At 42.4% G+C, this 17800-nt stretch overlaps 2 protein-coding genes and 1 non-coding gene across 3 annotated transcripts; 1 reads left to right on the top strand and 2 right to left on the bottom strand.

Moving 5' to 3' along the window:
- Window positions 1–327: 327 nt before the first annotated feature.
- Trnar-ucu (transfer RNA arginine (anticodon UCU)) lies at window positions 328–400 on the bottom strand. The gene has a single exon. It is a non-coding gene; the product is annotated as a tRNA-Arg (tRNA).
- Window positions 401–3907: 3507 nt separating this feature from the next.
- LOC135493760 (cysteinyl leukotriene receptor 1-like) lies at window positions 3908–6109 on the top strand. The gene is made up of 4 exons (XM_064781310.1): window positions 3908–4275; window positions 4639–4850; window positions 5195–5468; window positions 5893–6109. Exons 1-4 carry the CDS (start codon window positions 3986–3988, stop codon window positions 6107–6109), a joined length of 993 nt encoding a protein of 330 aa, XP_064637380.1. The 5' UTR covers window positions 3908–3985.
- On the bottom strand, window positions 6087–17517 carry LOC135493759 (multidrug and toxin extrusion protein 1-like). The gene is made up of 15 exons (XM_064781309.1): window positions 17127–17517; window positions 16234–16335; window positions 15585–15702; window positions 15126–15225; window positions 14573–14615; window positions 14410–14454; window positions 13832–13929; window positions 12886–12983; window positions 12420–12601; window positions 11835–11943; window positions 11281–11426; window positions 10821–10953; window positions 10387–10484; window positions 9722–9866; window positions 6087–9133 (listed from the first exon to the last, which is right to left on the bottom strand). Exons 1-15 carry the CDS (start codon window positions 17283–17285, stop codon window positions 8787–8789), a joined length of 1923 nt encoding a protein of 640 aa, XP_064637379.1. The 5' UTR covers window positions 17286–17517; the 3' UTR covers window positions 6087–8786.
- Between the last annotated feature and the right edge of the window lie 283 nt (window positions 17518–17800).

The following is a 17800-nucleotide window of genomic DNA, read 5'->3' on the forward strand; positions in this document are numbered from 1 at the left end:
TTCATTAAATCCCTTTGACTTATCGAATCTGTAGTCGGCTGTACCGCGAAATAGGGTTTTACGTCTGTGGACATACGTCTCATTCAAAGGACGTGGCAATGGAGGGCCATGCAGCTCGTCCGAGATTGCAAGCAACATACATGTATATGTCAGTTTCGGGTTTCGAACACATAATTGTTGGGCATTAAACCTACTTTAAAAATGCTTGGCCACTAGATCACGCCGTCCGTTGCTCTCATATGTTCAAATCAACCCTCGTCTCGAAGGAAACCATTTTATGATTTTAGAAAAACCAAGAGACACCATGGAAAAAAAATGTAAAAGAACCACCTCTGCTGGGACTCGAACCCAGAATCTCTGGATTAGAAGTCCAGCGCGTTATCCATTACGCTACAGAGGCAGGATATCCAATTGGAATGAAAATGTCATGACATCTGGTACAATCATCTCTTTAAACCACGCCCATCAGCAGTTAGGCCATTCAAAATGCTTCAAATGACAGTTTAAATAGTACTAGTGTATTAAAAAACCCATTTGCTTGTTCATGGAATGCATTTCCATACGTTGAGAATGGGCCAGTGTCACCAGCTGTGTTGTCGCCATTTTGTGCTACAGGTGTTGACATATCTCCTTTGATATTTCCTGCATTCCCGAGGTCAGCTGTCATGACAAATGGATTCATCAAATATGTTGAATGAGCAATAATGATTGCAGGCAACAGGTGAATAAACCACTCAGAATTCCCTCAAACACGTCCACCTTTAAATAGGAACATTCAGTTTGGTAGGCGCAAAGGATTTTTTCCAATGCGGATTTTAACATTGATCTGGAGACATACAACGACATTCGTACGTAAAATTTAATCTTTGAATGTTCAGTTAAAGCTTATTAAGTAAAATGACATTTAACGTTTACGTTTTCAGTTTTGGCCCCCTGGTGGCCAAGTGAAGAATCAGACCGGACTGAAATTCAGTGCCAGAGCTCATCGGAACTCGGGTGTCATGTTTCTCAAGTTTAAGTTCATAGTAAGCGGTCATGTAGCCGGACACAGTTTTGTAAATTGTTCACGGCCGACGGACACGGCGCTATGGTATAGCTGCTAGCCCTACTGGTGACCGAAAAAAGATCAGACATTTGACAATATCATCATCATGAGAATTGTTTACATTACTGTATCGTTCAGGAACGCAACATACCAATCGGGAATTGTAAAGGAATTTGGAATCCCACCCAGATTCATTGGCGACATTCAACCCGGCCAAGGGCTCCGCGAAATCAGAATGGCATGACTGCAATGGTTCTGGTACTCATAGCATTCGTGGAGAGCCACACTGCATTCCTGACATAACTGAGTCAGTGATATTCTCCTATCCAAACTATACGTGTAATCATTTTCCCCGGATCTCACACGAAGAAGGGGCACCAAGAGCCGTGTCAACTATTCCAAAAAGAAGTTCCGATCAATTCTAATGAGATATACTACAAAACTTTATAGGATATTGGAAGATTGACATCCAATTTCGGAGCCAGTAATTTGTAAATCAAATATTTACATATCGGACGTTGAGAAGACGATATGCGGCATCACGTTTTATCCTGTTTGAGTAGATGAAATTTATTGGAGCCTTTGTTCAGCTAGGTTGAAATTGACAAAGCAGTTCAATGAAAAAATTCTGGTAATAAGCATTCAACGATTTGAGCTTTATGGCGGCGGGTTTGACATGTCCGTTTATCAGACTGAAGTATCGATCGAAAAGATTACCAATTTCACCATTTACACCATTTGAACATAAAAAAGCAAAATTGGGTGATGGAAAATGCATTTTAATAGCCATGTTTGAATGAAGTTTTCCTGTTCAAATACAGCAATTGGTTTTGTAAACGGCGTCAAAGACATCAACCTTCTCAACAAAAACAGCCCTCGAACAACATGAACCGTGTTTACCCATTTTAGCTTCATCAAACGAGGCTAGGAGAGAGCCTTGATTACGTTTTTGCCACGCCCGCAAGGCTTAATTTGAGTTCTAAATCGCAATATCCGTCTCATTAAATACTATAATCAGCATAGCTTTGCAAAGCTGGGCTAATGAACTGATCAAGGATAGAATTAGGGGGAGTTCTCAGAAGGAATATACTGGTAGGAAGGTTTAGATCTCGTACGGAACAATCTTAAAGAGTACCACGCTAAATGTGTGCATTATTGCTATACATGAAAATGCATGCTCTGCGCCGTGAAATCATCTTGAAGACAGTACCAACATCTTTTATCAATGACTACCTAAAATGTGGAAAAATTCAGTTTGTACCAAATCTTCCGAAGTTAGCAGCTCGACATTTTTCGGACTGCCTTGATTTATATACTCCCAGGAGAATGACACACCACTTGCTATGCATTTGTTTTAAAAGTACGGGGTTAAGCATGTTAAAAATTCGTTGCCACCGTAATTTCGCCGTCTGTCAAAAATGTGCCAACTCCAGATGTCGCGAAAACACGTTCCTAAGGTGTAATCTACAATCGGTCTAGATTGTTCATTTGCTTTCATACGTCACGATCCCTAAATGAATAACCTCGCACTTTTTTTAATCAAATTTCTCGGCCTGATATTAAGAAGACTTACCAAGCCGAGATTTAGTAAGGTTTCTAACTTACTGATACGACATAGATATGGCTTCTCCGACCGGGCTGATCTCCGTTTTTCATTATTATAAGTACGATTTCCTCGAAAACGATGCGTTCAACGCGTCTTCACCCTGAGAGCACAACATTTCCCGCGGGCATTCCTCATTCTGAGGTGTGTTTTACTGGAAGTGTAATTCCCTTTTGCCCGAGTGTAATTTTCTTTCTGAGGAGGGTTAAACGTAGGGACGAGCTGGTTACTCATCTATCCATCCTTAGTCTGGTTACGCTAAGATCCATCGGAATCCACTTTGATCGGAGGTAAGAATCCTCTTAAGTTTTGCTGATCGAAATGCTTGGAAGACGGCTAATCTCCTGCAACCCGCCGCCGCGCTTTCCCTCTACATGTATCTCAAGAGAATTAAGTTTCCATCCCAAATCATCTCGCTAATGGATTTGGGGGCGAACCTACTCAAGGGTCCAGCGGGAATTCAAGAGGTCACCAGACTATTGCCCTGCCTCAGCCTTTTATTGGCTTTGTACGCAGTTCTGGCAAAATCTTGATAGAATCACTTCGTTCCATGGTGTTGTGGCAATCTAAACCTTATATAATCTATTTGGGGGCGAGATTGATGGACGTGCTCCCTTGAACCCCAAACTACGTTCGAATCGGCGCATTTGATATCGAGGCTATTCTCGCAGTAAAATCCCAAAGCCGATTCATTGATTCAGGTCCGCCCGACACGTGGCTGATCTAGACAAGCCTGAGGCAGACTGACCACCATTACTGAATTTTCAATGGTGTCCCGCAATGTGCATCTCCCTGCACACGCGTGATGATACTCGAAATACATGTAGATCCTACACATGTAGTAAATATCATGCAAAACTATTTTAATGCAGGATTCTAAAATCAAGACCAGGATTGACTTATGTATAATATTACAAAGCGTAGGTACCCTATTGACCTCAAGCATCCCAAAGGTATCAATCACCTAGTGTAAGGTAATATCCATCATTGTTGTACTGGTGCACCCATGTCATTGTCTGCTTTGCCAATACAAAAACTCCTTCCCGAGTAACATAATCTCGGTGAAAATGCGCTACTCTGATTTCATTTGAGAAGATATGTAAGAAGACACCACTAACGGTTATTAAAATCCAAGCGGATAACCTGTTTTTTTATGCAGAAAATAGATACGTTGTTAACATAGACGTTGTTCATGTGTCGGGAGGTATATTTAATATAAGCCAGAAGGCAACTATTTCAAGAACTGAGTTGACCAGTTTTAGAGTAGAGTATTGCTTCAGGGAATCACCTCACCCACAGAGACGAACTTGGTTGCTTTGCGGGGCTTAATCAATGCAATGGCCATGGCCGCCTCGCCAACGAATCGAAGCGTCCTTCCGACAACTGAGTGGACGGAACTTGAAGGGATGTTCTTTACGCTCACCCGATACGTCTGGGTCATCATTCCCGGCGTTGGTTTGCCAGGGAACTTCCTGTCGATATTGGTGGCTCTACAAAAGGACAATCGTAAAGTCTCTACTTGCGTGTATATGGTTGCACTGGCTTGTGCCGACAGCCTGTCTATCGGGGAGAACATTGGTGGTACGTTTGTCATATTCTTCACCAAGGCCGAGGAGTTGCAGATGCAGTAAGTCTCTAAGATTTCTATTTATGACGTCTTACATGTATGCATGTAGGTGACAGGTTGGTATAAGGTAAGGAGATGTATGCCCCCCGCCCAACGTCATGTACATGGACTCCATTTTCACAATCTTTTCACAGATTTAGTTTGTATGTTGGCGGGGATGGAGTGCACAAGGTAAAAAAGGAAGATTTCTCAATCCACACACTGTATAATTATACTCTAGCGAATATAATTATGGAAAGACTTGGATTTCCCCGGAACTAGCTTTCCGCTTTCCCGGAACTTACTCTCCGCATCGCCCGGCATTGCCCGGGGCTGGCTTTCTCTGTTTTTACATTGCACGTAGCACGTGTTGTCTACTTTCAGAATTCTCTATTACCTTAGCCATACTGGCGCCATCCTCTCAGGGCTCGTCCTCATGGAGATGTCGGTCGACCGCCTGATCGCAGTGCGCTATCCGATGGAGGCCCGGACAAGATGCACCGTCAGTAGAGCGCTGAAGGTCATCACTGTCAGTGCCATATTTGTCTCAGGGGCAAACTTGCACATTTTCTTTATTTTTCATAAGGCAGACCTTGGTAAGTCCAGGCTTACTTTGGCATTCGCCTTTCAAATATTGCGCAGAGTAAAAATGTGCCCATGCAGAAGTTAATCATGGCCAAGGTAATTTGGGGGTACTCGCCCTACTCATAGGCTAACGACTATTGCCTCATCCAAAAGCTCACGGTATCTTGTCGATTACAGAAGGTAAAGTTTGTATACGTGACATCATGATTATGATCATCATCATCATCATCATCACCATCGCCATCATCATCATTAACGCAGCAAGGTCCAGATTTGGGTCTTTGCATCGAAAACATATTCATGGAACAAATAACTGGACGCCATTTTCTTGATTTTTTTTCCATGTCTTGAACAGGAGGGTACGGACTGGTCGTAAGTTCCCCCGGCCACGAAGAATACGAACTCCTCGTTCTCGCCTACCATCTCGGCGTGGGCTCAGTCATCCCCTTCATCATAATAGTCATCTGCAACGTGTTTATCATCGCCACTATCAGGGCCGCAGCGAACAAGAGAGAGGCGATGGGCCAGGACGAGAAGGGCAAGAAGAGCTCGGAGAAGGAGACGAGATATTTGACCCGGATGTTGGTCATCGTCTGCGCGGCTTACGTCGGATTGTCCCTACCATACAGGTCAGATGACTTTTGTATAGAACCATCCAATGATATTTTCATATAAATTTTTCTATCTGTTGTGACTTTTCACAGAACACGAACACTTAATTTTCAAAAGTTTCGTCCGCAGTTCTCTGACTTGTCCACTGAAGTTCGCACAAGACCTAAGGATAATAACTGCGCTACATTGCTGGCCACTCACCAAGGATCCCCAACCTTCGAGTTGTTGGCAGATCGGGCAGTTTTGCACTTCATATAATAGCAGAGTCTTTCAAACAAATTTAAAATTATAAGTGACAACGAAGAAACTAAGGTGAAAGTCTCTGAAACTTTTTAAAGATATATTCAAAAATATTCAAAATGTTCAAGAGGTACTTGCCTTTTACATGTAGTTCAATGTTGTTTTTTAAACATAATTATTTTTTTCTCTCGTATTTTCTAGATTATACGACTTGATATTAAAGATTCCAGCGATTGCCCAGCAATACCAGGAAAAGACAAATTATTGGCGCTGGAGGCGTCTTTTGGAAGTCTGGACCCTTTCGCACATCTGGGACTGGAACTATGCCGTCAATTTTTATTTATATTGCATCGGGGGAGGCAAGAGATATAGATCTGAAGTGGCCAGGTTGCTCGGCTGTAATAAGAAAAACCCGTAATCGCACGAAGTATTAATCAGCGTCGTGATGATGATGATAATGGAACATGGGCCTGCGGTTGTTCAATCAACGCTGGCGTTATTAAATGTACAAAATGTATTTAACATGGCGTTAAGTCAAATTGACTTAGATTGTAACTGAAGGAGATAACGTCAACCTGAGTTAACGCCAGGGTGTCAGTGACAAAACGTGTTGATCATATTCTAAGAGGACCCTTATATGCTTATACGACGCTAGGGAGGTTTGGCATTTGTTGCGATCTCGTAATTCGTGAAGCGTTCGTACTTCGATGTTCGTAACAGATGCGAAACAGACCTCGTTACAAATACTTTGGGAGTTCTTTTAGTATTTACGTCTCCTGGTATGGCTTTTTCGCTCTGGGTTGGGTTTATGGTCTGACTTTCACACTTTGACCCCGGTTTATCCTGAACTCATGAGCTACTCACAATCCGCAGCGCCACAACCATTTCTAGCCGGTCCCCGTTGACCGAGTTAGACAAGGAGCCTTTCCCAGAGTATTACGCACACTGTGGAATTTGAACCATGCAGCGGCATTTTGACGTCGAAAGCTCGATCCACCAGAGTTAACAGCGGCTCTACTTTACCACCAACTCTAACGTACATGTACTACAAATCTTGTCGTCCATGAACGCACGTCCCTTCTTAAAGGATGACTAGAGTTTAAGAAAGGATGGTGCTTTTGAGGAAGACGAGTCGTACTCGGAAATGTCTAAAATGCATTGATGATACCTCATAACGGTAGGGTATATTGTTCGATATTAGTAACAAAATAGATGTTTTGGTTTCTAGGCCAGATACCAGATATCAAATGTCAAGTAATCTTTAATCAATACTTAAATCAACTTGAAGAAATTAAAGAAAGACGCCGGTAACATTGCATTTCTGATTGGAAACCCGATATCCCAACTCATTCTCGTTCTCTGATCAAAATCGGAACCTCTCTATTTTGGTGACGTGAAAACAGGCTGATATGAAACAATGCCTGAGGGGAGGAAATCATGATGGGACCCGTTATTGAGAACTTAAACGTCAAAAGTGGTAGCAGCAAATCCATTTGACGTTTTTTCTTTGTACGAAAACATCTTATCGCGCGGCGATAATCTTCAAGTGAATTTTGCGTTGTAACTTTAACAAAATTGGTTCTGGTTGTTCAAAACAACTTGGCATCTAAGTTCTGACTTCAACAAGACTTTTGAAGGAGATGGCACTGAGTAAGGTAAATTTACGCTGAGCTCGTGGCTTAACTTGCTTTGAACAACTGGACCCTGATTTGGCCCGTTATATTTTTAGGTTAAGATCCTTTTGCTTGTATGAGGGAGTGATAAGTTGACAAGAGTGACGCCAATATTTTCGTGACTGTCGCAGGAATACTATAGTCGAAGGTATTGCATCCACCTGTATTTGATCCTGCATTGGGAAATCTTAAAAAGTCCCCCATGAGGTAGTGATAGTTGACACGAGTGACCCCAATATTTTCGTGACTGCCGCATGAATACTATAGTAGAAGGTATTGCATCCACCTGTATTTGATCCTGCATTGGGAAATCTTAAAAAGTCCCCCGGGAAACATCCTAACACTATTAAATACAGTTAACATGTACAATGTCATGTAGACTTATATACGATATGGTAATTTCGTCGCATTATTCTAGCCCATGCGTTGCCCCTTCACAGCTTTGTAGACTGCTGTAATATGATACGATCATGGTTTGTTCCAGACTATGGCAAATTCCCCTTCAACTAAGCATAAAAACTAATTGGGCTAACATTGGAATATCCGTTTTAATAGTCACGAACGCTCAGCTCATGAGACATTCTAGTTACATGTAAGGCACGAATTTGCGATTAGATTTCAGAACTCCGGCTAGTGATCAAATTAGTGTTGTCACCAAGAAGCACGTATTGACGCTGTGAAGGTGCCGTAATGAAAGAAAATTAATGTTTGTGGTCGAATAGGTTGACAGATGTTTTCGCTTTGAACTTGTTCGATTTTGACAACGCTTATATATCGTGACATGCAACACGTGATTGTGAAGTACATTTATGTAGGAGCATGAACTATTCTTATATACACCGATCCAGATGGCCTTCTTGAACGAAAGGTCGAAGGTTCGTTGTCCAAGGGCACATGTAGCTCGTTCCCATGCGACCGCCGGTTTGGTTAACCTCCAGCTAGTTAGATAGAGGGTACAAACTGCGTTCTCGCCAGGCGCCTGGCATCAGAGACATGAGCTGGGAAGTAAAGAGTGTCTCAGACGCCAAAACCTGCTGGCTGGCCCTTTCATTAGGGGCGGACACCAAAACAAAGCGTACTTTATTCGGTCACATGACGGCGCAGATTGTTCAGGTAATCGCGTGCGCCAGTTGATCAAGATCCGATCAACTATCATTGGGCTACAACTTCAACATAGGATTTTGTTGATAAACGAAATCCGATGGGTACAGCCGATCCAAAAAATACCCGATTCTCATTAAAATACCCTGCATAACAAGCGAATGTTCAATGGAGTCTACTTCCAGAAGGTATACATGTAGCACTGGTCAATTTGTACACCGTGATAATGCGTTCACCGACATCAGTTACAAAAAACGCGGCTGTCAAATAAGAGTCACTCGTTACAGGAAACGTGTCGATTCCCCCAATTTACCCGTCATTTCAAATTATCGAGGTAGAGTTACATATTGGCATCGTCATATTCACTTCCGGCGGAAGTGTAGTATTCACTGGCAAACACAGTGGAGTCATAGCGGTGAAATCCGGCGGCGCAAGAAAAATCCTTGTCAGAATTGAAATACCCAAAATGGTGACCATTACCCCAACAAAACCTCCTCTGCGCATGAGTAATGTCATGGCATCAAGATGTATCGGTTTTTGTGGTTTTTTCTTCGGAATGATGTCAACGAAGGAGAGATGAGGATTCAGGTTGAGTTGGTGGATGCGCTGGAATTGCCGCCAGCGGAGCTCGGTTTGCATCTTTGCTTGGTCCCGGTAGCTCAGGAGACCTGGAATGACATGATGCATGATACATCAACTCTCGAATCGGAGGAGGAAGAGAAACGATTGACATGGATGCTCTCCCCGCCACGCTGGGTTTTGGTGGCGTTCAACTTCGTGAGACTCTTTGCGATGCTCACATATGAGGCGGTGTGAATCAGAGTTTACTAAGTGACATTCAAATTTTGATAAATCGGGTCCAGTCTGGGCCTTTAACTTCTGATTTTTCATAGAAAAGAAAAGTGGAGTGCGGCCAACTATACGGAGAAAACGGTTGTCGCTATGTCGATGAGCCTCTTTCAGAAAATAGTATTCAGTGTCAGAGGTTGCTTCATGCACTTTAGTCATTTTTGACCGAATTGTCACTTAAGTTTATAGTAGACTCTGGTTCACACCGCCCCATTATAACTTCAAGCTAAACTTTTGCTCATTGCTGTGACCTGCATCAGTTACTAAGTGCTTTGGCCCATATGACTTCATTGTCTTACCATGATAGCGGCGTCAAAACCGCAGAAATTTGAAACAACTCAACTGCCTCCAGAGCGTTTGTCTAAATGAAAGATAAAATAGCAAAACTGAAACAGAAATTCACTCACCAAGAGTTTCCGAATCAGCTTCGATGTCCAGAGTTGATGAGCTTTTCGTGCTTGTGTTAGAATCTGTAGTCACGTGTTCTCCCGTGTCCTCTTCCACTAATTGATCACTTCCGGTGTCCGGGGCCACACCTGCGTTGATCAGAGCCTTAGAAAGAAATCGTTTGATCTATTATTCATACAATTAGTGTCATTCGACTGGGGATGGGTGAAAAACGGACGTGATTCAATTCGAATCTTATTTCTAAGGCTCTACGTGTATGTTTGTCCGTGCCGCGGATCGCTAATGTTTCCATCTCGGTACGCTACAGGCCCCAGGGTTCTTACTTTAGACATACTTAACTTGGCAATTTCATCAGCGTTAATGATTTTTTAAAAATCTTTCTTCAATTCACCATCACTTAAATACCAAAGGGAACATTTCCTTTGTTGCCAGGTTGACCTATAAATCATCGATTTCATCGACCGTCCGTCATCTTTGTTACCTTACTTTACAACAACATGCGAGACCTGATAAAATATTTGATGCAGATGTAGACGTACGTATACATACATGTACACAGCATACACACACAACGGGTGATGTACACATGTGGTGTTTTCTACCAGGTCTCCAAGATGGCGACCGGCCGGTAGAATCGATGAAGAATGGGACCATGGCAACCTACCTTTTCGCCCTCCTTTTTCCAGTCGAGGATGAAGAAAATGTACCAGATGAAGAAGGAATTTCCGAAGAAGAGGGCAATAGATGTCGCTACCCAGAACCCTGAAATCATTTTGATCTAACTCAGCATCGACAATCGGTAGGGCAATGATATATGGAGTGCAAGTCATGTTATTGCTCCATGCTACTGTCAGGGCAATGAAATGATCTGTTAATATCCATTTCGCTCTTTACTATTGCATGTACTATTACTATCTGACATTTGGTCCACTGTGGTTTCTCAGTTTTCTCAAAACTTAAGATGACTTCTAGCCTTCAGCCTTGATTCCGAACGATCCGGCCAAATATCACTAACGAACACAGTCTCAAGCTAATTGCCTGCTATGAACAAAAGGTAAGGGAAAATGTCTTTGGAACTCGCAGTAGACCTATACTTACCCGCCACTCTAAGCGGTGTATAAAGCATTAAAGCAACACTAAGGGGAATCGCAAGGACGATATATTCGGATAGGGAGATTGCCACGCCCGTCATATGGCGACCACACCCTCTCAAGATGCCGGACAATCCGCCCTAAATAAGAATTAAGTTGATAGAGTTTCATATATATCATGTATTTCTAGATTCAAACGCCATTGGCACAGATAACAAGCACAGCAGGAATTGAGAAAAAAGAAAACCCATGTGACCGGTAGATTGTCTCATGAAAGAAGCCGAAATCTGCTCGCCCGAGGTGCTTATTTGCAACGACTCAGCCATGTCAGAACACCGAAGGGTTATTTTAGAATTTTAATTCTACTATTGGAAACTGGGGCGAATTAACACATTTGGAATGGACTACATCGGGATTCAGTTTTGACCCGGAGAAAAGGCAAAAACACTGATCGGGCAGCAACTCACATTCGAGCCATCCATGAACAAATGCAGTGCCATGATGGGCATCAAATTGGCAGCCATTTCAATCACTTCCGCGTCGCTACTAAAGATCTTTGGCATTTCCCACCGCAAGGCTATCAGCAGAATACAAACGGATATCGTGGAGGCGGCTGGAAAAGACATTCTCATCAAATACGCATTGAAGATAATCAAGGCTGAGCGGAGAAATCGAAACAATTTAACATTCAAACAGATGGAGAATGGGTCCGTACTCCTAAAACTCGCGCACATATGCATGTACTAACGGACTCAGATATTGCCAGAGTAGGACTTTGCTGGATACCGTCACCGATTACCAAGTGAGTATAAAGAAAGGAACATGTGTGGACAAGGCGGCATTCCCAACGTTTTTTTTTCCTAATATTTTCGTTAAAAGAGCTTTCTTCTTCCGAACAAGCTAACAACAAGGGGTAGGCCTACTTGGTGCAGTTCATCCGTCACTATAGATAAAACATGAGCACGTATAAAGTCGACACATCGTCGTGTGGACTATATGGATTTGATAAACAAATACGTACAGTTAATCATGATAGATAACTTGGCATTCTTCTTGGTCCGTTCTACGTCGCCAGAGCCAAGCAACATGGCAATTCTAACGTTACCACCGATCAGGAAACCAAACGGGAACTGAAATAATAGAATGTCTGAGAATTGAAGGTATTTTTGGATTCTACATTCCTCTACTATGACAAGGCGAAGAAGGACTTGTGAAGACCATCCCCTCGCACGACCACCACAGGACGGAAGACTTACATCAACTAACAAACGACACTGAAGAAGAAGAAGAAATGGAAGACGAAGTTGAAGGAGAAGGAGGACCAGCAGCAGCAGCAGCAGGGGGAGGAGAAGGCGAAGAAGACGAAGAAGAAGACGAAGAAAGAGCAAAAGAAGAAGAAGGAGAAGGAAATCTGAACGCTGCCAAATTGACGATGCAAGCAAGCATTGGGACCTGCAGTGCTTTAGATATTACAGGCCGACCATGATGTTATACACATCATGGTGTTGCTTTACAAACTACTCACTCAAGAGCACCTTGCAGACCTCAAGGGGTTTTTGTCAACAGCTTCGGGTAGAAAAAGTACGGTACATTTTTCTTTACTTACCGAGTACAACACTGTAAACAACTGGAAGAGTACAGCTTGAGCGGCAAGATCCTTCTGGCCCAGGATGCCTGAGAAGATTGAGCCGCACTCCACTCCCATCCACTCCACCATCCACAGGATGAAGCCTCCCATTCCGATATAGAGGAAGTAGCCCCAGTTTTGAAACGATTCCTTCGTCCAACCTGTAATCAAGGTGTAGAACATGGGAATTTAGAGTAAGAATCTACTTGTGTAGTGTAAGGAAAGGGTAAGGTCTCAAAATGAGATACCAAGTTTCACGGCGTTCAGTCGGTTGACCGTACATTTGTACTCATTTGATTGGGCGCGGTCAGTTCTGTATATAAAGTACCGTACTTAAAACATCGCATGAACCAATGATTCTCTATATGGTAATAAAGAGCATTACACTCATTTTAAAAAGGATTGTCGACTTTATGATACCAATTCGTGATATTATTTGACCTACCATACCAAGTGTCCTTGTAAACCTTCTTGATCATTATGAATAAAAACTGTACCAGGAACATGACGAAGTACGTCATATCCTGTACGTACGCTGATCCCCTGAAATAAGCAATCAGACCTTGTAACTTGTCTCAGCGCTCAGTAGTACGATATTATTTGACATACATTGATGCCGACTTTTAGGCAACATAGTCAAAAAAAGTTGTCCAAATAAATGTAGTTCTACAATGCATATTCTCGATTTTGTTTCATTTGTTAAAAGAAAGTGGGAAAATTTGACAACCATTACGGATTGCTAATTTCTACGATCTCATCCGCATATGCGCACGAGCAGTAAAATACCCTAACAGGTGACTTTTTTGTCCCGAACGCTTTCAGACACTCTTCAGATAATTTCCAAGAATGATAACCTGTCATTTCTGTCTAATTTGACCAGCTAAAGATATCTGCATGTTATTCAAAGTATGTGCTTTGTAATGCCGAATTGGATAATCTTGAATCCATAAGCATCCATTTTGAAGAATTTCGTAAAATCTATGGTACCGCCGTTTCACGCTATCCCTTGTTTTTCGGTTTAAAGGTTTAAAAATCACGAATTTCGAAGGATACCGAGAAAGGCTCTTCTCCGACCAAACAAATCAAAGTGAGAGGTACTGAATGTGCATTATCATATCATTACCGGAGTCGTAACCCTATTGGATTTTTGCCGGAGGTATGGAGTCCACTATAGGCTACTGTCCACCTATGTAGGATCTTTTACTTGCCCTGGCATAGACACTGCAGGTACAAGGGACCACAGCTTTTAGTCTCATCCGACAGACCCTTGAGTATTTCCTTCGTTAATGTACGTGTTGTGAAGAGCCAGGAATTTTAGTTCCTTGAAAGCCACTAAAATTCCTGGCTCTTCACAACACGTACATTATGTGAGGACGAGAGCCAGAACTTACTCTATTCCCATTTCATATACAGTGACGAGTAGGTAGTGGCCTCCAATATTGACAGCAGTCCCGGCAACACCAGCTATAAGCAATATAACCAGATAGTTCTGTAATGAATTGCATTTGATATTAGAAATCGCAACATTAGACCAGCGCTTTATTGTTTGACCGGTATACAGAGACACCATCCCGACGTGCCCATCAGACTTCTGCAGGTCAAGCAGATCCCAAGTGATATTTCAATCAGACGAGACCAGGCCTCAAATCGACTGCTTCCTGCGAATGGCGATGCCCGTGACCAAACGCCATGTCACATTCTGCAGAACTGCCCATTGATGTAAAAAAGACACTCCCGCGGCTTTTGGCCAAAGCCAACGTTACTGAGTTCGAGGCTATCGGTAACTGCCGAAGACCTGTAGCAAACAGGCGATTTTTCCGTGGCGTACGAACTGAGGGTATGATGGTAAAGATTGGAGAAGAAGGTCAACAATCAGAAGTTCTGTCATATAAACAGAGGAAAAATCCCAGAACAAGTTACCACGTCCTATTACATGTATCTCTCGAAGAAAGCCGCGATAAAAACTTACCACTGCTCGGAGGTAAGAAGCCATGATTCTGTACAGAAAGAAGAACTGAAAAGATATGGATAAAATGATATCTTATAAAGAAATGTACAATTTCAAGCTTTTGAACTAGTTACAGAATTGTGAAATGCCCGATAACTAGGAAAGAATAGTTGTCGTGACTTACGAACATTCCAGGAATAGTGAGATACAAGTACCTTCCAGTCACTCTGAAAGGATAAGGGAAAATCGCTGAATTCCTAAATCCTGCAGATGGGCGCAAGATGAACTGCGCGGTGAGTAAGGAGAAGAAGACATGGTCGGAGAAGGACGGCGCTTTAATGCGTAGTCTCATGGTAAGTAACAACATCTGTCAGGGAGGCCGCTCGAGGAGCAAGTAGCAGGGACCATGTTTGGAGAAGGAGGCGAGTTGTAAAAACGTCTTCAATCAGACCGATGATTCTCATTTACTGGCAGTGCTTAGAATAATCAACAGTTCCTAGGAACGCGTTGAACACCCATAGATGGAAACATGGTTTACTGGAGAAACAGGGGAGGGTTTTAGAGATGACTGAAATCAGACTATTCTGTGTATACGTATGTTTTTGTGTGTATGTCAAAGAGAAGTTATTTCCTTCAGATTGCTAAAATAAGTTCTGTTCAACTCTTAATTTCATTACATGTAAACTGCCGTAAAAACCAATATCGATTCTGAGGGTATGGGTGCAGCAGCAACTCACTTGGCCACCTGCCGGTCCTGTCCGAGCAGAAGAAGGATTGATTCAGCATTCAAGTGGATCGCATACGTTGGTAGTAAGAACAACATAATGATCATCAGACCTGAAAAATAAAACGATAAGTCAGGACTGACCCTCCGAGTCTGCTTCCAGGGTCGCAGATGGTTTTAAATGTCGAACCTTGTTCCATGACTTTAGTTAGCTTTTCACCGTAATTTCAAGTCTGTTTGGTGCTACTGTATGTAAAGTGTATCATCGCAGAGGCTAGCTGACATGTAGAAGTGGCACGTCAACAAACAAAAACATGTACATACAAATTGTATATTTCGTTGATTCATTTGAACAACTACCGTAATTCGCCTGAAACGTCTCTTGAGTTGGAACCAAAGTTGATAATGTGGCCAGCGGGCTCGAGCCTAATGAGTGGACACTGACCCCAGAATTTCGAATGTAACACGATACCTTGCTGGAGATAGATCCCCACTTTTCTCTTGTTGTTGCTCCCATACGACTGCGCGAAGAGGGTGTCGCTGGCTGAAGTCATACCGGCAGTAACAGCTTCGGCAGTGATGTTGTACAGCTTAAAAGATGAACGCACGATATGTGTAAGTTTTCGTCTTTCTGCGAAAGATTGGTTCATGGTGTCGCCCAGAGGCGCCCGGGTTTACTGCGCAAGTTTAATTTAGATACGGCACGGGTTGCTCAAAGTGCAATGCGAGGATCAGTTCTGTGAACGGACATGACGCAGATCGAATGACTAGCGGGTTACACGGACCTTGCAGTAGCTCGATCGGCCTACTGTCAATGTATTGAGGAGCCTTGTTTGATCGCTAACATGTCCGACTGGGAAAGCATGAGTATACGCACCAGTTTATAGGTTCTAATGAGTTCTCGGAAGTATTCAATGTTGCCACATTTGCTTCCAAGAAATGGGAACAACCATATACTGCATTTTAGCGCACAGAAGCATTTTAGACTTGTGCGGAGCATTGACATTCTCCCAATGAGAGGATAGCTAGAATTTGCTGTTGAGCAAAAGTGCATCAGTACACCAGGCCATCGTTAGAAATGATGAGGCTTGGAGATTGGAACATTCAGCGACCAAACTCACCGTTGTTGCCAAGCCCACGCCATCCAGCTCCACGACTCCAAGAGGCCCGACAAACATCAGAGCAATGGGGTTGACGAGGTTGGATGCTGCATTTATGGCGATCTGTGTGAAATAACAAATTAAAGGTCATGATTGTTACGTAATAATCCACCTCATCCAAGTTTGTTTATAAGAAAATCAGACCTTTATTCCAAAAGATCATTAGTACCATTAATCACTCTGAAAAAAGCAGGAGAACAGCGTACCTATTCTTGGTGATGGTCAACTCAGAAATCTAAGAGAGTTAACTTTCTTCCGTGATTTCTCTGGTTTGTCCGATAAATTAGTCATGATTCTAAACTGTATTTGTCTTATACTATAGGGTTCTCGTATTTTATTTTTATCATCAATTACTACCCACTCTATAGTACCGTTACCCTACGATCTTGGCAAAGACCAAGTCAAGCGATGTTTTGTTTGACTGAAACTGGTGACTTCTCGGACTTTTGGCCGATGTGAGCAATGTTTATTTTACTTCAAAATTATTGATTAACCTTGACATGTATCAGTTGAATGTGCTCGTATACTAATTGGGCTAAATAAATATCGATGGCCTATAAATATCAGTTAGGCAGGCCTTGCTGGTTATGTGTTGACAAGATTGACAACAAGTTTAAGATACCCCAACTGTCTCAACGCAGGTATACCGGTGTATTTTATCGGTTGTATAAGACGAGAAGGCCTCAGCTGTAGGACTATACTATGAGAGCCGGTCTAACTGAAATCTTTATACAAAAATCAACAAATAACCAGAATAAGATATCATAAAATAAAAACATAGAACAAAACTCCAGTATCTTCAATTTCATCAACATTATCTTTGTTTATTAAAGCGAAATTATGTATATACTCACAATTGTGAAGGACAGTTTGCATATTTCAGTCAAATCCTCCTTGGTTTCTGGGGTAATCCATGCGCGTCTCCATCTCCATGCGCGTCTGGGCGGGAGAATCGCCTCAGGTGGTACATCGGTTGTCCCGTACTCCTTCCTCGCCTCACCAGACATTGTCATCCGTTTAAGGGAAATGATCCTATACCTAAGTCCTAACGCTGCGCTGCCAGGCAAAAAGCCCTTTCTTTCAGAGAGTTACCTGACAATTCACGGATAGATTTCTCAGCCAATGTCATTTGCGACGCATCCGTTCAGAAACTGTCCAATGCATCTTATAGTAGAAATAATGATACTGCAAATTAAGAAGCAAATGAATTGATGACCGAACAACTTTGTCTTTTCGCTGGACTAGTCAAAGGACTATCTTGATCTTACGTAGGTCAGCTTATCACTTCTTATATCAATATATTAATGTAAGTCAACGTACAGTCGTTTATACACGGTGCGGGGTCAAGCCGGATCGAGACTAGTTCAGGTACCAGCCAGTTTATGTACGCGCACCCCGTCTTTATTGATTGTTTATCAAAATACCTAAATTGATTTTAATGTTGGTTTAGTCAGCCTAATCAGGACAACAGAAATTTAAAACGCATTCGCAAAAACATCTATCTTTTTATGGTCAATTATCACAGAAC

Source organism: Lineus longissimus, chromosome 9 (genome assembly GCF_910592395.1).
Source record: "Lineus longissimus chromosome 9, tnLinLong1.2, whole genome shotgun sequence".
NCBI classification, from domain to species: Eukaryota; Metazoa; Nemertea; class Pilidiophora; order Heteronemertea; family Lineidae; genus Lineus; species Lineus longissimus.

Coding starts and splice junctions, on each gene's coding strand:
- LOC135493759 (XM_064781309.1), bottom strand. CDS start 17,285: ATGACAATGTCTGGTGAGGCGAGGAAGGAGTACGGGACAACCGATGTA. Junction 13,930..14,409: donor CTTCTTACCTCCGAGCAGTG/GTAAGTTTTTAT, acceptor AATTCATTACAG/AACTATCTGGTTATATTGCT. Junction 12,602..12,885: donor TTACAAGGACACTTGGTATG/GTAGGTCAAATA, acceptor CCTTGATTACAG/GTTGGACGAAGGAATCGTTT.
- LOC135493760 (XM_064781310.1), top strand. CDS start 3,986: ATGGCCATGGCCGCCTCGCCAACGAATCGAAGCGTCCTTCCGACAACT. Junction 4,851..5,194: donor TTTTCATAAGGCAGACCTTG/GTAAGTCCAGGC, acceptor TGTCTTGAACAG/GAGGGTACGGACTGGTCGTA. Junction 5,469..5,892: donor GGATTGTCCCTACCATACAG/GTCAGATGACTT, acceptor CGTATTTTCTAG/ATTATACGACTTGATATTAA.